At 39.6% G+C, this 24797-nt stretch overlaps 3 protein-coding genes across 10 annotated transcripts in view; all 3 read right to left on the bottom strand.

The window, feature by feature from the left end:
- Positions 1-182: 182 nt before the first annotated feature.
- On the bottom strand, positions 183-13137 carry LOC111251578 (uncharacterized). 4 transcript variants are annotated; one of them, XM_022808255.2, is made up of 9 exons: positions 12299-13137; positions 7452-9781; positions 6209-6445; positions 5605-5846; positions 4711-5096; positions 4382-4527; positions 3981-4186; positions 3728-3844; positions 183-3391 (listed from the first exon to the last, which is right to left on the bottom strand). In XM_022808255.2, exons 2-9 carry the CDS (start codon positions 9777-9779, stop codon positions 3223-3225), a joined length of 3831 nt encoding a protein of 1276 aa, XP_022663990.1. In that variant the 5' UTR covers positions 9780-9781; positions 12299-13137; the 3' UTR covers positions 183-3222. The 4 variants fall into 4 exon arrangements, with proteins under 4 accessions (XP_022663990.1, XP_022663989.1, XP_022663988.1 ...); XM_022808254.2 differs by having other exon boundaries at positions 6209-6484; positions 11602-13135; XM_022808253.2 differs by having other exon boundaries at positions 6209-6484; positions 12299-13135.
- Positions 13138-14023: 886 nt separating this feature from the next.
- Positions 14024-21686, bottom strand: LOC111251134 (isobutyryl-CoA dehydrogenase, mitochondrial-like). Of its 5 annotated transcripts, none has more exons than XM_086991367.1 (8): positions 21154-21686; positions 17106-17205; positions 16788-16888; positions 16387-16610; positions 16077-16282; positions 15508-15806; positions 14976-15128; positions 14024-14508 (listed from the first exon to the last, which is right to left on the bottom strand). In XM_086991367.1, the coding sequence occupies exons 2-8, from the start codon at positions 17203-17205 to the stop codon at positions 14356-14358; spliced, it is 1236 nt and encodes a 411-aa protein (XP_086847493.1). In that variant the 5' UTR covers positions 21154-21686; the 3' UTR covers positions 14024-14355. The 5 variants fall into 5 exon arrangements, with proteins under 5 accessions (XP_086847493.1, XP_086847491.1, XP_086847489.1 ...); XM_086991365.1 differs by lacking the exon at positions 21154-21686 and adding an exon at positions 19432-20030; XM_086991363.1 differs by lacking the exon at positions 21154-21686 and adding an exon at positions 19135-19425.
- A 714-nt stretch (positions 21687-22400) lies between these two features.
- LOC147755259 (isobutyryl-CoA dehydrogenase, mitochondrial-like) overlaps positions 22401-24797 on the bottom strand; it is a 23086-nt gene continuing 20689 nt past the window's right edge. The window contains exons 4-8 of the mRNA XM_086991374.1: positions 24434-24657; positions 24135-24340; positions 23568-23866; positions 23257-23409; positions 22401-23009 (exon numbers count right to left, since the gene is read on the bottom strand). Of these exons, the coding sequence (XP_086847500.1) occupies positions 22857-23009; positions 23257-23409; positions 23568-23866; positions 24135-24340; positions 24434-24657 (1035 nt within the window). The 3' untranslated portion in view covers positions 22401-22856. The remainder of the gene's footprint in view (positions 23010-23256; positions 23410-23567; positions 23867-24134; positions 24341-24433; positions 24658-24797) is intronic.

Below are 24797 nucleotides of genomic sequence, written 5' to 3'. Positions count from 1 at the left end.
TTTGCCGAGGCGTAGCTTATAGACGCTTTTTTATTAGCTTGACATAGCACTTCACAGTCATCACATGAAGCTCATGCAAGGGATATAATATAAAATTTCTGAGTAGCGCCAACTTTCGCCGTAAATGTGATAAAACTTTCTGCACTAATACTATAAGGCAAAAAACTAAAAACACAGAGTCGCTGTTTATAAAAGACATATTTTATTTATGTGTGATTTACAAAGGTATGTACACATCTTCGTAATAGCGGTATGCCTAGATAGTTGTTAAATTATATATATATATATATATATATGCCTATATATATGTGAGTACACATATATAGAGACTGGGATTCAGTTTATTTTTGTTTCTTTGCTACCGACATGCCGTATTCCAATACGGAACAATTGGAGCTTATCCCTATCCTGATTTTTTTGCTGTGTTCCACATCTCTACTTGTACCTACAATTTATGTACACAGATAAATATTCCCTTTCGCTTTTGCATCGGTGCTCGATATATAGCCATACGAGTCTAAAACAGTCGGTTGTCAAGATCATGCATACCCAGAGAAATTGCTTCACCCGCAGAACAATGCCAGCAAAAAAGTGTCAAAATGTCCCGATGAGCAGATTCAGCGTCGCTCAAAGGTGATAACCAAAACGCGATAAAAGATACTCTAAAGGACTCTTTACGCTGAAATGGCAAGGAGGTAGCATTTTTCCCTAACTAACTAAAGATTTATCCATCTTGACAAAGCTCACGGAAAGCGAAAGCTTATGTGATACAACTCGTGAAATGGAAAGCTAGACGTTTGTCAGTAGATAAGTACTGCGATCTTTATGGCACCAATACTATATTATCAGAGTTTTTGAATGAAGCAAAGATGCCAATAGAATGGGGATCCAGGAGATATTGACAACATAGTTAGTTACGTCATCAACAACGCACCAATCGAAAATTCAAATTATTATAAAGTTCGTATCTCTCCCACACCGGTCAATACCAAAATGGACAACAAAGACCACTCCGTTCTCCGTCCAGTAATTCAAACCGTTGCTTTTTTTTTTTAGTAGGCTGCTGCTCACGCCGTCGCACTGACCATTCAAGTCCAAGAATAGACACCTTTAGTTATCGTTAATAGCGTTTTCCGCATAGATCGAAAAACGCTGACGGATATTAAGGTCGAACAGACAGAAAATGACGAAAGGGATACAAAATGACAACAAACACTAACACGTCATCTAAATTGCACTCTCCTCAAATTCGCAAACAAAACACTGCCAAACTAATAACCTATGACAAACGCGCGGATTATTCAGCTTCCTTGTTAATTGTGTTAATGTTTATAAATAGGCTCGTCATTCTCTCGAGCAACAGGGCTCCAGACCGACCATGGACAACACTGCGAATTATTGCGATGATATAATCAAATGTCACCAGTCAGAGTGTTGACATCATAAAGGGCGAGGGTAATATGGCTTCGCTTTTCTCCTCTAATTTCATTAATCTATCCGCACTGAAACTGAAATATCTCTGTTGTGCAGAGATATTTCAGTTTCCTACCTACTTTCAACCAGAATTTGTCTCGCTGTAGGAACAAATCAGAACACAAATAACAATCATCCTATAATTTTCCTTTTAGCTCTTTGTCTGGATGCTCGCGGTTGAAATATCTTCCAAGTCACAAGTTTTTACTAGCTTTTACTTGGTGCTACAGTTTAGTACTAGTGATAGATTATAGTTATCCATAGTGTCTCTATATGAAAATATCCGCGACTCATTGTAAATAGAGAATAAATAATCAATTACACTCTGTACGGAAAATAATAACATATATAATGCTATCGTTAACCTAGTAACTCCCTTCTGCCTCTTGATTTTGAGCAAGCGATCTCCGGGTCGAGTTAGTTACCTCTTATTCCCTCAGTAACGCGGTAGCAACTCATTTCGACATGACATCGAATAGTCGTAAGGTTATAATAAAAATCTGTGTTACTTGCTGTTATTAGCTAATGATAGGTGTACTTATAAATGCATATATATATATATATATATATATATATATATATATATAGATATATATATATAACACCAGCTCTTTTCTATTGTTCTTTCGTTCCTGTTAATTCGTACATGCTACAATCATTATAATGGACAAATGATGCTCCAATGGCAATACTGGCACCGTTCAATTCAGCTGCTTCTTGACATGCGAAACACGTGCTACGCCCTAAGGCTAGGGCCTTTCTCGTTAATAGAACCATGGATGTGTCATCCGCCCTGATTCTGTTAAACAGAGTCTGGAGTTTTGCATCCGATTGCAATAACTAACCACTACCTAAACTGAGATAGGCAGACCCCTTCGCAAATAAATGTCCACCCTTTTTGAGAGGAGATTTAAATCAGATTGGATTATTGTACAAGCTTGCCCTTTGTTATTTTTGTTTGATATAAACACGACTTTGGTAGGCTATTGACAATGCTCATCCTAAACAACTCGTGATTGAGCTCGGCAGCAGAAAACGTCTTACTTATCGTACAAAACTTCAACGGTTTTTCAAAATTTCGCAATACGCTACCAGGCGTGCTTGCAGAAACCGCTTGCTTGTTAATAAAGAAAATTTAGCAACAAGGTCTGCTAGTTAGCATAACTGGATGAAAATTAGCAAACAAATACATACGCTAACAAATTAGCGATCAGGGAAGCTTTCATGGACGGAACGTCACACAAAGGTTTGACACAAAAATGGGACGATAATGGGACATCGAATAAAAGAAGTGTTCAACATTATTTCTATCTTTTCGAACTTCAAGTTGTGCAAATCTCGGGTTCCATTATACTACGAAAATTAGAAAAACAAGCAAAGCTGCTGTTATAAGCGCGGCTATTCTCCTAACCTAATTTAAGTTAGCTCTTGTTTACAAATACCGTTAGCATGTATGCAAACAACGATAGTGTTAGGTCGAGGCATTATTTCTGTAAGAAGGATCAAGGTGGAGGACGTGAAACGAAATGAGATAGTCTTGTTATTGGCATAGAAAGTGAAACGGATCCGAACCAGACTATGCTTTTGTGCGTAGCGTACGCGATGAAAATGACCGAACCCAGTTTCATTCATTTACTTAATTGTGCTTTGGTATGGAACACCGGAGCTTCCTATTATTTGTCGCTGCTTGCGTGTTGTTGCAGAACATCTTTAATTGCGCTAATGTTCTCGGTAGCAAATTTGCTTGCCTCATACGTTAAGAGGTTTGATAGAGATCTTTCTGCGCAGAATCGAAGGCATGGGCCGCGGGCCTCGCACAGGAGAATCAGGTCCAGATTTTAGTGGACTACTGCTTCCCGTCGGGGTCACGACTGCTGGAGTCTCGGCTGAAGGGACGATCGGCTGATCGAGGCCATAGCTAAAAGAAAAACAAAAAGTTTAGTAGGGATAAGCTCAACATTAAAAATTGAAGACGGTTGTTGCTGTAAGTAAGAAAGCTAAGCCGGACTATCTATATCTTCTAGATGTATATTATAAATAAACACCCACGGTACATACAGTGTTTCTCTGGGTGTACTGGATGGCTTGCTGGAACGCTGATAAAAGTATGTTACTAAAAAAAGTAATTTAAAAGAGCTTATAATTTTCAAATGTCTTTTCTCTATCCTCACTGTGCGTTCTGAAATTTCGGGGCGTTTGTGCAACTACATCGCACTTATTTAAACATATAGTGCAATGAATCCCTGGCACTTACCGTTGACTATTAGTTTCGTAGAATTGCTTAACTGCGTGTTCACTCTTAGTTCCGACAAGTTTACTGACAGCCTTGAAGTCTTTGCCAAAACTTTTAAAGGCTTGAATTGTCAATAACCTGCGATGGAGAACGAAATAGTTAAGATCTTCGCTTGAAAAATATCAGTCATATAAATTATATGAGTTAGTTGCACGGTATTAAAGAAAGTAGTGCATTTCCTTACCGAAATCAATCGGGATAATTTTTTGCCTACCTGTCCTCTTTGGTCCACTCGTCTGTGATTTTACGAGCTTTACCTATCGCCTTGGTCACCTGCTCAACAGTTTTAGCTATCCGTTTCTGCTCGCAGTCCATCTGGGCCAATTCGGCCTTGTTACGTTGAAACAGCTTTTTCAGAGAACCGATTTTCTCTTTTAGCGTTTCTACATTCTCGTCGATCATTGGCAATTCGGCAGTGCTCTGTCATATTCAAGGAAGGTCAAAAGTAATTAGTCTACATCTATTTCATCTATCTCAACTCTATTTATTCAATCCAATGAAATGACTTTTGACACGTATTCCTGCATATATGAAAGTAACAAAATTGACGTATCTGGTTCACAACTCATTTTTTAATGTTTGAAGTTTTTGCGGCGTTATGCAGCGTAAACGTACTTCTTTCGAAATCCACTCTTTAACATCATCGTCGAAATCCTCAGTCGGTGGTCGAGCTTTTCTCATCGCGTAGTCTAGTGAGTCATCTACTGAATTCGGTACACTCTCATTGTCTGAATTCTCAGCGGATGATGCGGCAGTAGCGTCTAAAAAAGGCAAGCAAAAAACACCAAGGCATAGCCTGTGTAAATCGATGTAAGTGTAGCAAAATGACTGATTACGCCCTTTAGGCAGATACTGAGATCCTTCTTCACTGTCTCGAAACCTTCTGGTGAAGTATTTTAGATAATAAAAACATAAAAGACTATCCAATAGCACATTCCACTTACCAGTTCTTTCGGACTTATTATTTTCATTGTTGGGCTTTCCGCCACCGGCAAGAGGCTTCATAATATCCTCAAACTTCACAACTTTTGTAGGTTTCCCGTTTGCATCTGTTTTCGCTGTTTTACTAGTATTCGTGCCGCTGCCGCCCGCACCGCTGGCGTTAGCTGCTCCAGCTGCTGCGACACTAGCAACTGGTAAACTGTTTGTAGACGTTTTTTCTCTCATAGCGGTGTCCTTTGGCCGTCTCGTCGGCAGTGCATCTTCGTACAAAACAATGTTTGGATTTGCGCAAAACCGGCGGTTTGGCAAGACCTTTCGCTTTTCATTTAAAATTCCAAAAACTCCTTTTGGGGCAATCATTTGCTTGCTTTTGCTGACCAGATAATAGCTGTTTAATATATAAAATTTATCATAGGTTGAAATCGTAAACGCAAACCGCACAAAAAAAACAGAAGGGGGAATATTAGTTACTGATTCTAGACTTACAGGTTTTAATAAATATTTCGCTTGCAAATAATAATATCTTGTTTTTTTGTCCGTATGCGATTTCACCCACACTGCGTTAACATTCGGAGTCTTAACCCTTGAAATAATAGAGCGGTAAAGCTTTTCCCGGTTAAACATAACATTTCAAGAAATGCTTACGATTTTTTTTTTGACAATTTGGTTGCTCTAGCATGTCCTCACGTTTTAATGCCACTTACTTGAGGCAAGGACTGAATTCAAATATCGATTATACTATAAATTTCAAAAACAATATTTTAAATGTATAAGAGAGATTTCAGCTGTAACACTGAAAAAAGCAACTAGTGGAATAACTGCATTAAGCAGGTTACAGGACATAAGTGAGATCATGAATAAATATAATGGACGAATCAATTGTAAGAAATACTAACTGCTTGCTCTTTTTGGGCAGGACGTAATCCCTGGCCGGACTGTGTGTTGAGTAGTAATGATCAATTACATCCAGCAACCGTTTGTTGGGTAGAACGGCTAGGTACTTTCCGAACTTGGTTTTGTAAGTACCTAGATAGCGTTTGAACATTTTTTTGTCCTGGTGGCTCCAATCGACGAAGTCGTATAATGGAAAATCTTGACAGAACCGTGAACCTTCAGGACGACAAGCATTTAACAAACCCTAAAGATGAATCACAGAGCAACATCAGTTAGAAGCTACAACTGACAAATGAAATGTCACCTGTACCGAAAAAATATCATGATCGCAGTGCCTCCTCTAGACTTTCCTTTGTAACCAAATTTTAATAGAGACAATTGAACTTCATTCTATAAAAACAGAAAACGACATTTAACAAAAGTGGTTCCCATATCGGCAGTACTTCAAACCGTTGAATAGACATTTCGATATAGATGTTTTATGTAAGAGTATTTTAGAATTCCCGTAACTGGTTGAAACATATAATCAGTAATCAATTCATAATCATCTGTAATAATTTGAAAATATAATCTCTTGTTTTTAACTGTAAACGGTGTAATATATACCTTATCAGGGTGGTAGATAATATCGGCGTGTTCTGAATAGTCCTTTGGCGGATTTCCCTCGAGAAGAAACGGTATTTCAGCCTGAAACTCGTCTCCTACGCGAATTTCTGAGTTGTAGCCAAACCCGGTACCCCCAGAGCCTCCACTGGTTGTCGACGAGCCCATAGAATCTTCTCCCTCACCAACAGGACCGCCCATCAGCTCGTCAACTCCTTCGCCCACTCGAACGGAACCCCCCTGTAACGCTACTTCTTCAGGCAAGTGATCCAACTTCACCTACAATATATATGCACAATATTTGCACGCCATGTTTGGAAATACACCGTCAAGCCAGGTCGGGAAAAAGCCTTTTTCATTGTTATTATTTATTAATAATATTTAACTATATTCCTTATCGTAGATGTAAGGCGGATTCCACGGATTTATCCAACGCTCTATACGTTAGGTTAGCTACGCACAAGCCCTTGCGGTTTGTGTTTACGATTTGTTGCCTCAGTAAATTTGTTGTTTACTACTAAGAGAGTGGTCTATTGTTAGAAGGGTCTTTCGTTCCTTTGCAAAAAGCTTACTGTTTGTAGATTGTCCAGATTACAGGTTTTCTTTCGAGTTCAGAAGTTGAAATGGATGTACCATCTTTAAAAATTCGATAGTTTAAACATTTCACCAAATAAAATCCTTACATTAAGACTCAACACCGGTCAAAAGGTTTATAAGATCATTAAAAAAGAGTAACCTGATAATAGAAAAATTACGAATCGCATTTGAAAGATTAGAAAAAAAACTAAGAAGTAACTTTTTAGATTTTTTTACTTTGTGTTTATAATTTCAATATTTATTCTCTCCTCGATAACTTAGTTTTTTTTTTAAAGTCTTTTTGTTATTTTCTAGTAAACTCTCGTTTTCTTAAAATTAAATTTTGTTAATTTTATAAGTAAAATACCTTTTAATCATTTTGCTTAATTGTTCTACATTTGCACCTTTCGTTATTTAAAAAATTGTCTTTATATATATATATATATAAAGTGTTGTAAAGGCGGCATTTTGACAAATGGTATATCATGGTACCTCTAAGACTAAATTCGAGAAAAGTTTTATAACCCGCAAAAGGACCCTGAAAACAAAGAGCAACGACGTAAAACACTAATTCACTAACCAAAAACGTATGGTTAAAACTAACAGCTATAGAGTAATATATTCGCTTTATACTTATATCTTAAGTTATAACGAGCCAGTCTACACTTACTTCTACATCTCTAATGGAATTAATAATTGCCTGTTCGGCCATTTTCATTGGTTGAGTAGCTGCACTTCGATCCTTTCGCGGTCTTCCTCGAGCGCGTACCGGTCGTACGGTTCCGGGTTCTTTTGAAAACTTTTGGGGTGTCACAGCAAGTGTCTCTTCTTTTCGTCTTCTGCCCGAAAACAGCTCGGGTGCCTTCTCACCTCGCAACCTAGCGGACCTGTATGTGGCTGCTGGCTTCGGTACAGGAGGTACCTCATGGGTCTTCTCAGTCTTCATCCGTTTCGGAGTAGCCTTTGGGGTTGACGATAAAGCAGTCGCTTTTTTACTTGTTTGCGCAGCCTTCTTAAACGTCTGCGTCCTCTTTCTTTTCGCTGATGGTGCAGCTGTTTTATCATCTTCTGCAGCACGCTTGGCCAGCGCTTTCTCCGTAACTTGAGGCTTCAACATCGAAGCTTTCATAGCCCTCTTTCCTACAGCAGCTTGTGTTACAAGATTCTTGAGGTTGCTAGAAGCAGTATTCGACGAATTATAATTTATAACAAATTTCTTATCTGGGAACTGTTTCTTGAGTTCCTCAAGGATATCCTGCACATGTATTGATGGAGCGGTTATCACTACGTTGGTTTCAGTTTTGAGTAAATTAAAAAGGTTTGTTTTGGCTAAGTCGCCAGCTTTGTTCGTGCCTTGCGAACTGCTTACCGACATAATCTTAAAAATGACGTCATTAGCTTTATCCTCTTCGTCTGGTCCTTTTGCCAGTGAAGTAGCTTCATTTGTTTGCTGCTGATTGGGCGGTGTGACCTCAGTTACAGGTAGTTTTGTATCAGGTAGAACTACCGGCGGTGGGTTATTTTTAGGCTTTTCGACTTTTGGTTCTGGGTAGACAGACTCTTTAGAAGGCTGCATTATTGTTTGCGGGGGTGGTGGTTGTACTAGAGACGGTAGCTTTTCCTCTGGTTCATCGTGCGCCTGAGTAAAAGCTCTTGGAGAAGTTGCTACCGTCTGCGCATCGTTAGGCTTGGCCTCGCTATTTAAGGTTGTGGTCGTCATACCCTTGATGGGATAAATTGTCTTAACTGTTGTCTTATTCGGCAAAATCGCCCTTACAGTACTTTTAAAGATGGGCGGTTGCACGGTAGAAAGTGTAGAAACTGGCACAATGGTGCCAAGTGCGCCAGGTGGTGACACAAGCTGCGGAGCTGGAGGTCTTACTACTAGTGGAGTTCCCGGATTTACCACCATCCCTGGACGAATCTGGATTGCAGGATTGATTAGCGGAGACGCCACGGCCGCTAGCTGCATGTTTCCCATCGCGTCCACAAAACTAATTAAATTAGAAGATAGTGGTGCTCTAGGAATGACAACTCCAGTCACCATAAGAGGAGTTCCGACCACAGGATTTCCCAATGGCGCGTTCGTTTTTAATCGGTAAGTCCCACCTTGAACTCCTTGAACTGCTGGAACAGCTTGGACACCTTGAACAGATGGCGAGCTCGCTACAGAATTTAGGGTAATAGCCTGAGGTATGGATACAGATGTAACAGTCGGTGCAGTACTGGGACAAGAAGTCGAAACAACGGAAACCACTTTTGGAACTTCCACCGTGAGGACCCCATGCGGAGGATCGATCTTGATTGGAACCTGTGCCTGCTTCGGTAGCTCGATGTTTATCTGTGCGCCATCAGGGTTATTCGATACTACATCCAAAGAAGAATCTACTTTAATGGGCAAAGATACCTTGGGCAATTCAACTTTTATTTGTTGAGAGCTATTGGAAGCGTTGGTGAGGACAGCCAAAGGTTGCTCGACCTTATTTGGAAGCGCTGTTTTTGGTATTTCAACTCTTATTTGTCGAGTATCACAAGCATTTGCCACGATAGTCGCTCGAGGCGATTCGATCTTGAATGGTAGCGATACTTTGGGTACCTCGACTCTGATTGTTCCTGGATTTTCGGAAGGAAGTGTAGGAGGGGTGCAAGCTATTAGCGTTTGAGTGGGTACAGTTACCTCCGCGCATGACACTGCACTTACGATAGGCCCACTTGTTTGAAGAAGCACTGATTTAATATCTGACATATCAGGTTTGGTATCCGCTGCTATCTCTTTTAGCGCCTCATCGAGAATATTGACCCCGGTGTCATGATCGTGACGGCCGTTCCCACCGTCTATATCTGAGGGGGGATTTTCGGCCAACAGCTTAGCCTCAGACATGGGGGCATCAGTATTTCCGGTGTCGCGCAGTTCTTTCTGCAGTTCATTTAACTGCCATTCAAGTGCTCTTTGTGTCTCGTTCTTTACTTCCATCGCGGCATAAGACACCTGCTCCATGCCTGAAAAAATCCGTGTGTTAAATACACATAAACGAACATTTATCAATTAGTATTATTGTACAATTTTAAGGACACAGTCAGGGCATCAATGGGACGGTGATTCTGTTTTAAAGTACTTATACATAGGTACAGTCACGCGAGATGCTATAAATAAAGAAATGGAAATGCAGTTAACAATATCACAGTTAAGAAGCAAAACTGCAAATGTGACTTGAAAAATACCGCTGTAAAAGTAATTTCTTTAACATTTGGATAAATATTAATAACCACGCTTGAATAGGCTAATTGAACTTGCAACGTCGTAAGTTCTAACCAAGATCTAAACAAATACCCATAAACAAGCAAGGTACTGAACCAAAGAGCATTTGCACTCAATCAAGTAGATGTTAATTTTATGTGTTGCAGATAAAGTATTTTACTTCAGTCTCACAAACAGAATCTTCATTAAGCATTGCGTCCGACAGGAAGAAAGGACATCGAATTTTTCAGTGCCCCAATTTGGACATACTTGCAGCCTTTTTTTTGAAACTATTATACCAAAAATAATTTTCAGTGTTATAACGGTAGGAGGGAAGATAATACAAATTAAAGCCCGTATAGTGGTTATCCTACTTATAAATCGAATATGTCCAAACATAAAAGATAAAATCTGACAATATTTTTTAGTTGATTAAAATGTGACAAACTTAGCAAAGTTATTAATAAACAAGATGTGCACGTGAGTATTTTAGTCAAAAACGAGAAATCATGTCGTTATTTGCTTTTAATTTTGTTTTTTTTTTAACATGAATCGTGGTACTTGAAATCCTTATTTCATACAAAGCTTATGACATGTCAACTGATTCCAAATGGCAAATAAATCATACTGACGAGAGCTAGCAGATCAACTGCGCCCCGTATTCAACTAATCTAAAATAATCGCTTCGACTTGCTAGGAACATTAAGATTGGAATGAAAAGCCGTTTGTTGGCTGACATTAGAGAGCAAAGTTATATACAGCATAATACATATGATAAATAAACAGCAGCCATTCTTATGGATAATCTTTCATGCCGTTAAATTACTTGAAATCATCTCTTGAAAATTAGAGCATATTTGCAATAATAGCACGATCATAATTTTCTATTGAGCTTAAAAACGAACGACCTGTCATTAACCCGATCAGTTAGACAAGGACTTTGTCTGAACTAATCTTAATAATTATTACATTTAGCAATACAAAAGAGTATTTATCAATAGAAACTATCTTTTAATAAACATTTTTAGAACGCGTTATTCATTTGAGGGCATTTTAATTGAAATTTAAATGCGCATAGTAGCATGCTCCGTAAAAACAAAGTTCTAACGCATTTTTGGGTTTCTCAGCAAGCATATCACTCTAATTTGCACTTTACAAGAAACACAGATAAGAGAGAATTCGTAATGGATGCCATATTGAGTTAGCTTAGCTAAACTAAAGAGATCAAGATCGTGCTAGCCAATGTGCAGTCATTATGTAAGAATGTGCTTCAAAAGTATAGTCGAGTTCATATCGTTTCGGATGTTTCGACTTGCGCACAATGTCTGCTGCTTGATCCGATGACGTTCCACGATCATGTTGCTAGAATATGTCACAAGGACATTCATCACTTCGTTCAACAATGCAACCAAATTTTGTTAAAAAGACAATGTCGAAATTTACGTTGCTAACACTACTTGCATACACACTGTTCGCATATCATTCACAAGACGTACTAAACAGAATCATGATAATAATTGGAATAATACTAGTGGCGATCGCGAAGTATCACAAGAACACCTAACAAATCTGGAAAACGTACGAAAGTAAACGTTGAACTCTGTTAAGGCGTCTGTATTGTAACATCAACTTTTTCCGTAATATATTCGTATGCGACACATTATCGACGAATGCTTGTATTACGGAGATCCTGTAGTTGCTTTCAGGTTAGTTGCGCATACGCAGCGCTACTAGTGTTCGATAGACGTAAGGAGGGAGACAGGATAGATACCGTATAGTGCTGTGGTTTATCCCACAGAAGTGCGAACATTTTGCGGTACAGACAAGACTAGCTAATATCAAAACCAAGAAACTATTGCTGGTGGTTGTATAACATCAACTTGCCTATTTGTTGTAGTCGATAGTCTCAATTTATATAGGAATGGTGGGAAAACTCATCAAAATTATCACCAAAATGGAACAGAACGTCCGCCATCTTGGATTTGTGCGGGGCCAAGTATTTTAAAATGTGTATTGGATTTATTCGAATGAAGCGATAACCATTCCGAGCGCATAATGTGAACCACCTCAATAGCTTGTTAAGACACTAACCAAATATGAAACTCAATAATTGTAGCTAATTTCGCAACGTACAGCAACCGACTTAACTGTAGTGGAACTCCGGTGAGAGCTACGATGGCAAGGTTGCCCAATCGGAGTGTGTTACGTTGGAGCATTTACCTACGGACTCCAGAGTGCTGACCGAAGTGACTCTGAGTGAAAACGTCAGTGGAACTTACCGGATTAGGGAGAATTTCCCGGATTTTTTCGCTGCCCGCCGTAGCGATTGTTGTTGGGAGTCGTGCTAGAGACTGGCGGCTGGTTCGCAGCAGCTACATCACTTGACAGGCGAGTTTGTCAAGATTGAAAAAGCCGGCTAGTTTTTGGTAGAGCCGTGTCTGTTCTTCAGATCAGGCCTGAGAGAAGATTTCGACGTGCGACAAGTGCATGATTTACGTAAGAAACGTACAAAAAATCTCGATATGTATCGAGCTCGCCGCGCGCCCGCTTAAAGGCACCCAGCTGATGGGTCTACAGAGAGAGAAATGAAGAAGGCTGGAAAATTTGAATCAGATAGGGCGGGCAAACAGCACAAGCTGTTGTTGTGTTGCAGTGTCCGTGTGTAGTGATTGGAGTGCCATGGGAGCGCCGGCGTGTTTGTTATTGTCCATCTTTATACAGAACGTATGTGTGAACTATTGCCACTTGCAGGCAGTGTGGACGAATCAATCCTAGAAAGCCTCTAATAACTAATCGATCAGGCTGGCTTTGTTAATCCACTGTTCGGCGTTTATGGAACAATGTTTCAATGGCGATAAAGTCTAGTTTGATCGGAATGTCGCAATTACAGCACAAGTTGTGGCAGCGGCTGCTGCTTATTGCTCTTCCTCTCAAGCCAGCATCATCATTATTGTCAACACCCGTAGCAGCAGCACACGCGGTGGCAATCATCGATGTCAGCAAAATAAAACAACCGGTCTCTCATGCAACTGTTAGCCCTCTCCCACGGGAAAAGCTGTATAGAGCAAGTAATGAGTAAAACTATTATGCGCCGTCTGTCGGGTACTGATTTATATAAGCTTTAAAAAACTAATAAATCTTATGACAGTGGTGTATTATTTTAATTGATTTATTATTGTTATTAATTTCAAAGAAACAGATAATAAACCAGCGTCATGCAACGTAGTTTCGCCACTACCATCCGTATTGAACAACCTTTTCAGAGCGGATATGTCCGACTGCAGGCGATACGTTAATGCTTCAGGTTAAAATCTTATTTACCCATGTGAAGGCGAAAGAGAACAACGTATCTTTGTATCCTATCACTATCGTAAATTCAGACGCATATACATAGCAGACGGTATCAGGAATTGAACACGGCATTTGTTCGCTTTTACCTACGTAGTAATATACCCAAAATAAAATAGAACATTTCCCATCTTCGATGTCATCGGGATGAGCTACATTATTAAATTTGATTTTTCAGAATATTCATTATGAGCCCGTAGTATGTAACCTAAGCAATTTGTTAGGATACTAATGAGATACTAATTGATTTTGTGAGGTACTCGCACGTTCACCGAATCGGTTGCGGTCGAAGCGCTTCACTCCTCTGTTGCGACTTCAAATGATGCTACGCATTGCCGGTTGTCTTCAAACAGAGAGATCACTCGAAAAGTCAAACAGTTTTCACTACGACCGAATCCAGTATTCGGATCATAATCTAGCAAAAAAGTCCACGAAAATTTTCAGTGCCTATTTTGCCAGGCGCCTAGACGCCGCTAGCTAGAAATCTGCCTAAGGAAAAAGGAATTTTGAATCAATAATGCGATACAACTGCGCAGAACGGTGTTGTAGTTTGCAAGAATCTAGCGAACGTGTACGCTTTGAAATGGTGGTAGGTAGCCATAAAAAATAATCTTGTTGAGGCACAGTGTATCCGAGTTACTACAAAAAGACAACGCTTGTTTTACAACGTTTTCTTTATTCCATTTTCAAATATATACATTTATGGCACGGCCGGTACAACCTTGTTAGGGTTGACAATTTACCCTAATCTGCCAAGCCCCTGTATCCGACGTGGCTTGCACTCAGATGGCCGTATTTTCAAAATAGTTCGCATCCATTTATTCATTCGTAAGCTATTTTGCTGAAGCAGATTTGTATCGTATTCGTAATACACTGCCTGTTAGTTCTAGTGTCGACTGTTATAGTGTCGATACTGTGCTCTCTGCATGGTAGACATACTCATCAAATGAAGTGTGGTATTTCCTTCTCAACTATAGGGAACGAATCACTACTTGAAGATATCTTTTGATATGATAAGGCGCATTATTTCATTGGTTCCCTCGATTATGGGATGCGCCCGACAGTCTCGGAAGTATTGCTGCACAGGAAATTCTTTGATAAAGCCATATCCGCCCATTAACTGCATTGCCTTATCTGTAATCTAGAAGAAAATGAAATTGCTTAATTCCTATTTGCCTATTATTCCTAACTGCCTATTTTTTTTGCCATTGTTGGCACATTTCAACGCCTCAAAACTCCCACTAAAGGTCTAAAGCTAATGGCGTGTGACCTGCGAGATCGGCTTACGCCTCACGTCAACGCGCAGTGGATTGACAGGTATGAGTTAGTATTGTTTCGAATATATTACGTTTGAAAAGCGCATTTAAGTTTATCAACAATTGTATTGTGAGTTGATTTTAACAACAAACCATTTCGAGAATCACCGAGTCTCAACTGAAAAATGAAATTCACCCTGATGGCCTTTGGGGCTTTGCTCTTAACGTCATCTGCTACGACAATGAAATTATTGTTACGGCTTCTATATCCTCTTACCTTCCTGTAACAGTTAGATTTGAAGCGACAAGTATGTATCCTAGTGAACTGAAAGGTGAGTTATTATGGCCCTACCTGAAAACACGTCTCCGTGGCAAAGTACTTCGCCATGGCACATAGTTCTGTTGTGCTGGGCCGTTCTTCCTGGGCTGCTCGTGCAGCCTCCCGAACCATCCAGCGAGAGGCCTGTAGCTGAGTCGCCATTTCAGCGATGCGAAACTGGTTGAACTAGATTGAAAGTTAATAAAAACTTCTATTTGAGTGAAGTGATAACTTTCGTAATCCGTCGTTGTATTACACATCCATCTGTTTAATAGTTCTAGGTTAACAAAATCAATTAAACTATTTTACAGACGTAAGTTTTAATTTTAGCTGAACTGACGCCGTAGTTGTGCTTGTGAGTTCCAGTTTGTTAATAAAGTAGAGTGGACACCTTTGGTACCTTTGTAAATAGCAATTCGATTCAACTGAAACCCCTAACTTGCCCACCGGTTATTATTAACTAATTGTCAATTCACTATAAAAAGAAAAAAGACCGTAGAAATATTACGTAATAGAAGCCGTTATTCGGGGCCAACGTAGTACAAACGCTGTTAATATATTATACCTGAAAATCAGAAATAGCCTTTCCGAATTGTTTGCGTTCCTTGATATAGTTGACGACAAATTCGATGCTACCAGCTGCTGCTCCCACAGAACAGGCGGCAATATTTATTCGACCATTATCCAGTCCTTTCATCGCGATCGTAAAACCCTGGCCCTCATCACCGAGTCGGTTACTTACGGGAACTCTACAGTTTTCGAATATAACCGCTCGTGTTGGGTGTGAATTCCAACCCAGCTTGTCCTCATTTTTACCAAACGAGAGACCTGGAGCGCCTTTCTCAACAGCGAGACAAGTTATACCTGTCGTAGCAATACATTTGTGTGAGATACGCAGACCCAGCCTCTAATCGGCTCGTTTACTTTTGCAGATGCTTAAAAAACGGCACGCTTTATGTGTATATAGACAAATATTGTCAATATCATATTTGAAATTGCAAGCTAAAAACAGCTGTAACCATGGAAGATAATACAGCGTACAACGAAGATCATTCGTTTACTGTTTGTACACGTCTAATCGCTAACACAGACGGATGAACAATGAATTATTTTCTGCCCCTTCGAGCTGTATACCTTTAGGACCTTGGCCACCAGTGCGAACCATGCATACATACAAGTCGCTCTCGCCTCCACCAGAAATGAAGGCCTTATTTCCGTTTAGAACGTAGTGGTCGCCATCACGGACGGCTTTGGTGGTAAGGGCTGCCGCGTCACTTCCACTGCCTGGTTCAGTCAAACAATACGAGCTGCAAAATTCCATGGATGCGAGTTTGGGAATCCTGGAATTGAAATATACTCGTCAGCCTATCTAACCTTGTGCTACAACTAATTAGATTGACAACGTCCATTAACATCTAATTAAATAAATTAGTTACTTAAATACCATTTAGATCTTTGTTCCTTGTTACCGAATGTATCGACCATCCAGGTAGCCATATTATGGATGCTGAGGTAAGCTGCCGTCGACGTACATCCTCTTGCTAGGGCTTCGAAGATAACTGCCGCGTCGAGGTTCCCTAGACCGGAGCCGCCAAACTCTTCGCGAGCCCGGATAGCACCGAAACCAAGTGCCGCGGCCGCACGGAGTGCTTCCCTAGGGAAGATATGCTAAAGAATGTGAACAGATAATAATTATTCATTTCAATGATTAACAAGTTTGTATTAGAGAATTAATTCAGCCAGGTCAGATCATTAGCGAAATGTAATCGGGTAAGAATATGCTAACGGCACTGATCGATTTCTCAGAGTGTCTATTTCTGTTTATAAAGCAAATAAAGAGCTCACATCTTGATCCCACCGACGCATATTAGGCAGCCAGTTGTTGGTTGTAAAGTTCCTAGCGATGGTTTGCATTTGGAGTTGCTCCTCATTTAGACCTACTCTATCTGTAATAAGGAAAAAACATTCGTTAAGCTGGCAATTATTGATTATTATGAATAGTTATAATAGATATGTTTATGTATAAATAGTACAATGTACATATGCATTAAACTTCGTCTAAGAATTCTCCGTTTCTGTGTATGTATGTGTGTGTCTGTGTGAATTTTGAGAACGTCATCTTCGCATTATTAAAGTTACCCTTCATACAAATTCTGAACTTACCGTCGAGGGAAAAGCTTGAAGAGGGTCTCGTTTGTTGACGTTTTACATTGCTTCTACAAAGCATTAGCCGAGATGGTCGCGTGAGCAGGCACGTTGCCATCTGACGAAAAACAAAGTATACTATGTTTACAAACTTTCCTGTATAATAATTGAATTATGTAAAAACTGCTACTTCGATACTTCGCTTAACATGTGCTAAACTATCATTGCAGACAGTTCTATTCACCCAATGGTCACCATTTAACGCAAACATGGAAGGCTTCAACTCAGGATCTAAATCGCTCATAGGCTCGCTTCATATGTTCCTTTTGTAACTGTGCGAACGTCTCATGGGGACACGAGTGAGCGAGTTGACATTGTCAGGAGAACTGGCTAAACACGAACTTCAAAAGTACCTTATATAATAAAACAGCGGATTCGTACCCGGGCTGTATGTGTGGGCCAAATGTGCTCATCTTAAAACTTTAGAAAAAAAAGCATTCAATGCTGCAGTGACCGGCTAGTTTAAAAGAACGCACCATTCTACTAGAAGACGTAAGCCGTTAACTTTTAGACGCTTATGTTATGTACGGCCCTACAAAAAAAATGTAAACGTGCTAATAATAACAAAATATTTTTCTAGATAAGTTCGTTTTTCTGGCAGAGGAACGGTGGCATGGCGTTCCCTTTATCCGCCACTACATTCAGAATGCAAATATTAGCCAAAAAATTGCTTTTACTCGTTCTGAAGCACCCCCTCTGAATTAGGAGTAAGCTAGCGATCAGTCCTGCGGTCGTTTTTTGCGCTGATGATAACATTTTACTATCAAAGAAGAATCAAGATCACATGCCATTTCATTTTGAGAGAATGGAGAAACCAATGACAACGATAAGCGGTGATCTGGGATGGTTATAGTGCCCTCAGAGATTATTTGTCTGATTTTATGTACTGTAACACGTACCTGAGATTTTCGTGAACAATCCAATACATGGTAGGTTTGCCCACATAAAATTTCTTTGCTAGCGGCCTGATCAGAATGGCCGTTGGAACTTTCTTAGACGGCCTGACCGGCTTTCAAGTATGTTTCGGTGTTTTTTCACTGTTTCATTGATTTCCTTTCAAATTGCAAAGAACGATTCACTATTTTTTTGCCATTTGGACTGTTCATATGTCATCGAGTTAATTCTCAATTCAATAGTTCTCAATGACTCAAGAGAATCCAACAGATCGAGTTGAAGTCTGAAGCTCCAGTTCAGTTGCCTCAGTTGCCTTTCAAGGTACTTTGCTGGAGTAATAACGTCTCATGCACGTTTTACAAGCGTAAGTATTTATCTTAGGGACAGAGATTTGTTTATTATGAACAAACATCCCCAAGCATAGTACTCACAAAAGCGTGCCATGTAATTCTTACTTATATTTTTGTCAGTTCACATAGTTGTGTTACTTACATTTCTTTCATACTTCAATGTATGTTCCAGCGTAACACGGAACTTGCTGTACCTAGCATAACACTGAATATTCAAATGATATAACGGCTTCACAGAAAGTTTCATCAAATAACCAGCGTATTACAACATTCATTTTGTACAACTTTTGCTCAAAGCTTATAAAACTCTTCAATATATATCTGAAATAAGTCAAAACAGTCAATTTTTCTAGAGGCATTTGATAGGCAGCCCATTGAACAAGATAGCGAGCCTACGTATGCTTCATGAATTACGGTATCTGGGCGTTAAACGACAGAGCGAATTTACGTGCGGAGAGGGAATCAGAACCTTTTAACAACTTTTTGAACGTTTTTCATTTATGTATGGTAAAAAACGACTAAGTTGGCCTGATATAGCACATAGAATGTATTTATCAAATAAGTAAAACAGGTAAAATGCAAGCGCCTTGCACTCGATGATGAAAAAATGGCTTGTCCTTTTCGCATTGTACGTGTTCCATTGTAGACTCTAGGCTGAATGATTTACAACACATGAATGGTGGTAGCTATTCTTGTACAAAAACTGATTCATGTAGGAGCCATATTACCATTCATCCACTTGCCTTTCTTATGTATCTTACGCGCTTGAAGAAATCCAATTTCAGGTATGTTCACATAAGGATAAATCTGCTACACAAAACCAGGGGAGACACAAACTGAACGTCGACAACAAATCACGTATGAACAGAGCAAATGCAAATGCAACTCGTTTTATAACTCGGCAATCTGTCAGTCTTGAGATGTGGTCATACACCAAAGCACCGGTATGAAGCATGCAGCTTATACGTATAACAGCTACGTGGTAAATGTATACATTATACTATGTTTTAGAGACATAGTTCTTACGGCGCCGTCCTTACTGTTCTTTTATCTAATTATTCGTGTTGTTGTTGCTGCCGTGGATGCTACCGCCGTCGCCGCCGCCGCTGCTATCGCCGTCGATGGCAGTATCGTCATAGCGCTAAGGAAAGCGGAATTCGTGTTGGTAGAAACAGGTTGCAACAGACAGTTATGGTGCTTAGAAAATAGTCTAGCCAACTTGAACCAGACATCTCACTCTGGGAGATAACGCTGAACATTGGCGCATAACAAGATAATGATTCCGTGGATAATTCGTTCCATTAAAACGTCCGCAAATAGCTGTTTATATGATTGGCGAACTGAATATTTTCTGTAAGTCGTATAGTCATATTTGTCAGAACTACTAATAGCTTCATGTTCAATCAGATGCGGTCATTGCGCAGAGTGTGCGCAAGCAATGGTAAACGTATCATCTAGGTGACTTTATTTATGCAATCACTTCGCCAGAATAACTGCCAATAGAATCAGTTATCTATTGTGGGAGAAAATGGAAGTGAATGGACGAATTATATAAGAAGCCGGTACAACAGAGGGTAAAGGGAACAGGAACCCCAATTTTTCCTAAAAGAGATTAAGTTACTTACATTCACAGCAACGGGGTGGTCCGGCTCAGAGTAAACGGTATTTTAGTAAATCAGTCAACTTGATTCGGCCATTTGAAAAGATTTGGGTTAGAGAACACGCTGAAAGTCTAAGGAAGTAATACAGACGCCATGAAAAAGATACAGCAGATTGGCTTGCAAATTAATAAGCAGTGTAATTTAATCGATGTGATTAACTTTAAATCATTTCATAGAGGGTTTGCCTGGACCAACCGAATATAATCAAATTAATAACTACTGGTTATAATAAACAGTTGTGCTTTAGTTGAAAATTGCTTAATTAGATAGGCAGAACAACAGTATAGCACAGCCTCTTTGTAGTGGTTTGATATATTACAGAGGAGGTTTATGTTTACATTGATTCAGCTAAAAGCTGTAGATCACATTTACATACTCAAAAAAAAAATTTAAAAATGTCATAACCCGTTACAATAAGAGCATGCGATGCTCTTGCAGAAATCTGATGGTATGATATAGTTACATTAACTACTTGTGTTTTAGCCTACTGAATTTTAGAAAATACTTATGCAGTAATCACGGTTTTTCCATTAAACATCTTATTATAGACATTTGTTGATGAATCTTATTTTCCCCACTTAAAAAAACTCAGCTTTATATTATTAGGACACGAACTTGCCGAAGGACACAAAGCCGGATATAGCGGCCTGATTTCAAGGACGATATGAAATGACTTGAATAGGCAATGAAAATCGAATGAAAATAGGGATATTTGGTGGGCAAAGTGAACTTACTCTGTTATATTTCATAAAAATTGTAAAGTATGAATGTATAGAGTAAGATTTTAAGTGATAACTTTATAGCAGTTTAGCAATAAATCGAAAAAAATACGTTTAATTACTATTAACACTGAACAAGAATTGAGACGTACGTCTTGATGAAGCGTCTTTTCGCGCTCAGATCGTCGTTCTAAATGGCTATAAAATTTATGAACGTTACTACCATGCAAACGCGCTTGTACCATTGTTGCAGTAAAATTCTATACGCGGGCTGCACGTTTCGCACTATAGTATGATACTGTATTAGTCATGGACTTTGGTTGCGATTCTGTATAGGCAACTTACGTTGCGACATTTTAGAAATTGTAGAATCTATCCTTACCTGATCAAGAAAATGAAAACTACTGATTCAGCATTGATCCTTTTCGACACTAAACACAGTGACTGAGGACGCTTCCTAATTTCCCCTTAAGTGCTTATGACAACGAATGACAGCAGCGTCGCCCTTCGCTGCTGAGATAGGGCACTTGTAGTGAGAATAGTTCTATTAGCCCATGGAGACTGCATTGACCGTCCATTTTCAACAGCGAAGCAACTTTTTAATCTAAGTGGAGGTTCAATCGAACGACATTCCGCAATTCCTAATTTCCATCGATAATTTGAACAGAAACTTCCTGTCTTTGTCAAAATATGGCTGATGTTAGTTTTCAAAAGGATTGTTTTTTCCATTGCCTATAACGTAATGCGCACTATTATAAACATGCCAGCAAAACTTACCATCTTTAATATACTCTTCGCACTAAAAAATTAATGCATCCTCAAACGTTACCAAGTGCCTTTCCACTGTGTGTTTGCGTATTATATTTAAAAATGTTACACAAGTGTGCCCCCTCCCGTATGTGCGAAAATAGTCGGACATTAGTACTACTTACGGCAGGAGCTTCAAGTGAAGAGACTGCCCAAGTACTTCAGTTAAAGATGACAACCTCTGAAGATACATTTCAACCACGTACCTCGCGTGGAATCGATGAGGACCCTTTGAATGTATTTCCGGGAGAAAACGACCGGCAAAGAGTTCCTTCTTTTAATGGAAACCTCAACGCATGCGACTATCAGAAAATATTTTCACTCGATAAGATTTACTCAAAAACTAAAAACGTGGATCAAGCAAATGAGGTGGAGAGCACAAGTCACACAAGACAGAACTCGTTTTCGTTTACATCTCACTTATGCGCAATAACAGCACTTCACACGTAATTGTTACGGAATTGACAACTAAATGCAGGCCTGCTTATTCTACGTGTATGCGTTGTGTCTTCGTCTGCCAGCTGACGGGTTCGGAAATTGTTGAAAAATTACATCGTTATAATTCTATAATACATCCGGTGATCAGCGTAGAGCACAGAGGGAAGTTAAATCCTTCGAAATAATTGTCATAACATTGGTGTTTTCTAATATAGATAACCAGATAGCTCCATCTGAAATAAAAAAAAAACATACATTTTACACTATTTAATTTCGTTTATGTGGCCCACCTGATAGAAGAATAGGGGGCAATAGGTATCGCTAAAACAGTCTTTCACACACTGAGCGTCGTAGGGTCATTCAGTCGTATTCACTAGACAGTGCTCAAAAACAACCGTTTATTTACATGCACTGTTATCGATTCGATATCCCATATTTCCAGATCCATTTAAATAGATGTGTCTGAAATCCTGTAATGGTTTGTGCGGATGTGCTCTTCGAGGAATTACATTCTTCCTATTGTGCAATTCTTGTATCGATTAAATTGACAAGTATTTACTACTATGTTTTTTAAAGAATACATATGCTAAATAGTAAGTAATAGTAAATAGTAATTATTAGACGGAAAAAATCCCCATGTTAATGGCAAATAGGGGTGGCTGTTGCTATATTAGATATTTTATAACGGTTGGCTTGGCAGTTTGGGCGTCACGAGCGAACTTCGGACGCAGCCTGCTAGTTGGAAGTGTTCGATATGACAGTTCTATCGTAAAAAAGACACTATCAGCTACGTAAGTATAGGTGGTACGTAGTTTCTTTTCTGGCTAACATAAGTAAGCGCTATTTGAGAATATCTCTTGATATAATGAGGCGCATCACTTCGTTAGTTCCTCCAATTACGGGATATATTCGACCGTCGCGGAAATACTGTTGTATTGGAAAATCCTTGATGAAGCCATATCCGCCCATCAACTGGATTGCGTTGTTTGTAATCTGCAAGAATACAAATATTATTAATTAGATAAGCCCATACGGTAAGCAACAACAATGTTTTGATAGTGGTAGGTTTGTTGTTATTATTGTTACAGCATTTTTCCTCAATTTCTTTAACAATATTTTTCAAGTTTCAATTTTTCCGTTAGAACCCCACGAAGACACTGATGCTAGAGTAGCTGAGTTGACGCTCACCAACGAATTAGAATAATCATATCCAAAGGTTTAACGAACGCCGACATCGTACCTCAAAGCAGGTTTCCGTGGCAAAATATTTAGCCATAGCACATTGAGCTGTGGCATTGGGCAGCTCTTCCTGCGCACACCGCGCGGCTCCGTGTACCATTAAGCGACTCGCTTGCAGTTTAGTCGCCATCTCTGCTATCCGAAACTGATTAAACTGTATCGAAATCAACAGAAGAGTTTCGGTTCCGTTAGATGTACGATGCTCCGTTTGTTCATATATATTGTATATCTACATAGGGCCACATTTAACCGTGTGCATGAATAATATAACATATCAACTACGGTTATCACAAGTTTTTCCTACTATTTTACCTGAAATTCAGCAATGGCCTTTCCGAATTGTTTGCGTTGCTTGATGTACTCTACGACGAACTCGATGCTTGCGGCGGCTGCTCCCACAGAACAAGCAGCCATATTCAGTCTACCATTATTTATTCCTTTCATCGCGAAAGTGAATCCCTGGCCTTCTTCACCTAATAAATTGGCTACTGGTACGCGACAGTCTTCAAAGATCACAGCTCGCGTTGGGTGCGTATTCCATCCCAGTTTTTCTTCACTTTTACCAAACGATATACCAGCAGTATCCTTCTCAATCACCAAACAGCTGATGCCTGCCGTTTTAATAGATGATCGTTAGTTGAGCACAAACGCTTTCATGCACTCCAGAACCTTAAAATTGTCGAGGCTTTATGAATTAAGGCCATTTTAACCTATTCGTTGCTACTGGCCGAAGATGCTATCATTTTTAGTTATGACTGAATAGGCAATACAATTATTCAACTGTGGGTACGAACAAAAAAGTCACCGTCTTTCTTACCGTCACATTCATTTCGTTTCTTTAAATATACCAGTCTACGGACTGCTGGTTTAAATACTAACCTTTGGGACCTAGACCACCTGTACGGACCATGCACACATATAGATCACTTTCGCCTGCCCCGGAGATGAAGGCTTTACTTCCATTTAGAATGTAGAAATCGCCGTCACGGACCGCCTTGGTAACAAGTGCTGCTGAATCACTTCCACTACTAGCCTCAGTCAAACAATAGGAACTACAGAACTCCATACGCGCGAGCTTCGGAACCCTAAAAATGCAAGAGTGTAGCATACGATATATAATTCACTACTCGCATTGATGACAATATGAGTATTTGTTAGTAGATCATGCAGCTAATTACCATTTAGCCCTCTGTTCCTCATTCCCGAATGTGTCGATCATCCAGGTAGTCATGTTATGAATACTGAGGTAGGCCGTTGTGGATGTACATCCCCTAGCGAGGGCTTCGAGGATGATGACCGATTCGAGACATCCTAAACCCGAGCCACCAAATTCTTCCCTCGCTCGAATCGCTGCGAAGCCAAGAGACGCTGCCGCACGCAAAGCTTCTCGGGGAAAGATGTGCTACCGAAAATCAAAGCAAATTTTCTCCATTGTGTACCTCAACCATCCTAATACACAGCACACGATGCTTCTCCATTACTACATTAACAGGCTTTCGGACCGCATAGAATTGCTATACAAATTTCTTACATTACTATATA

The sequence above is a fragment of the Varroa destructor genome, unplaced genomic scaffold (assembly GCF_002443255.2).
Source record: "Varroa destructor unplaced genomic scaffold, Vdes_3.0 BEIS01000005.1, whole genome shotgun sequence".
Classification (NCBI taxonomy): Eukaryota; Metazoa; Arthropoda; class Arachnida; order Mesostigmata; family Varroidae; genus Varroa; species Varroa destructor.
The sequence above is the reverse complement of the archived record's forward strand: the minus strand, read 5'-3'. Positions and strand labels throughout refer to the sequence as shown.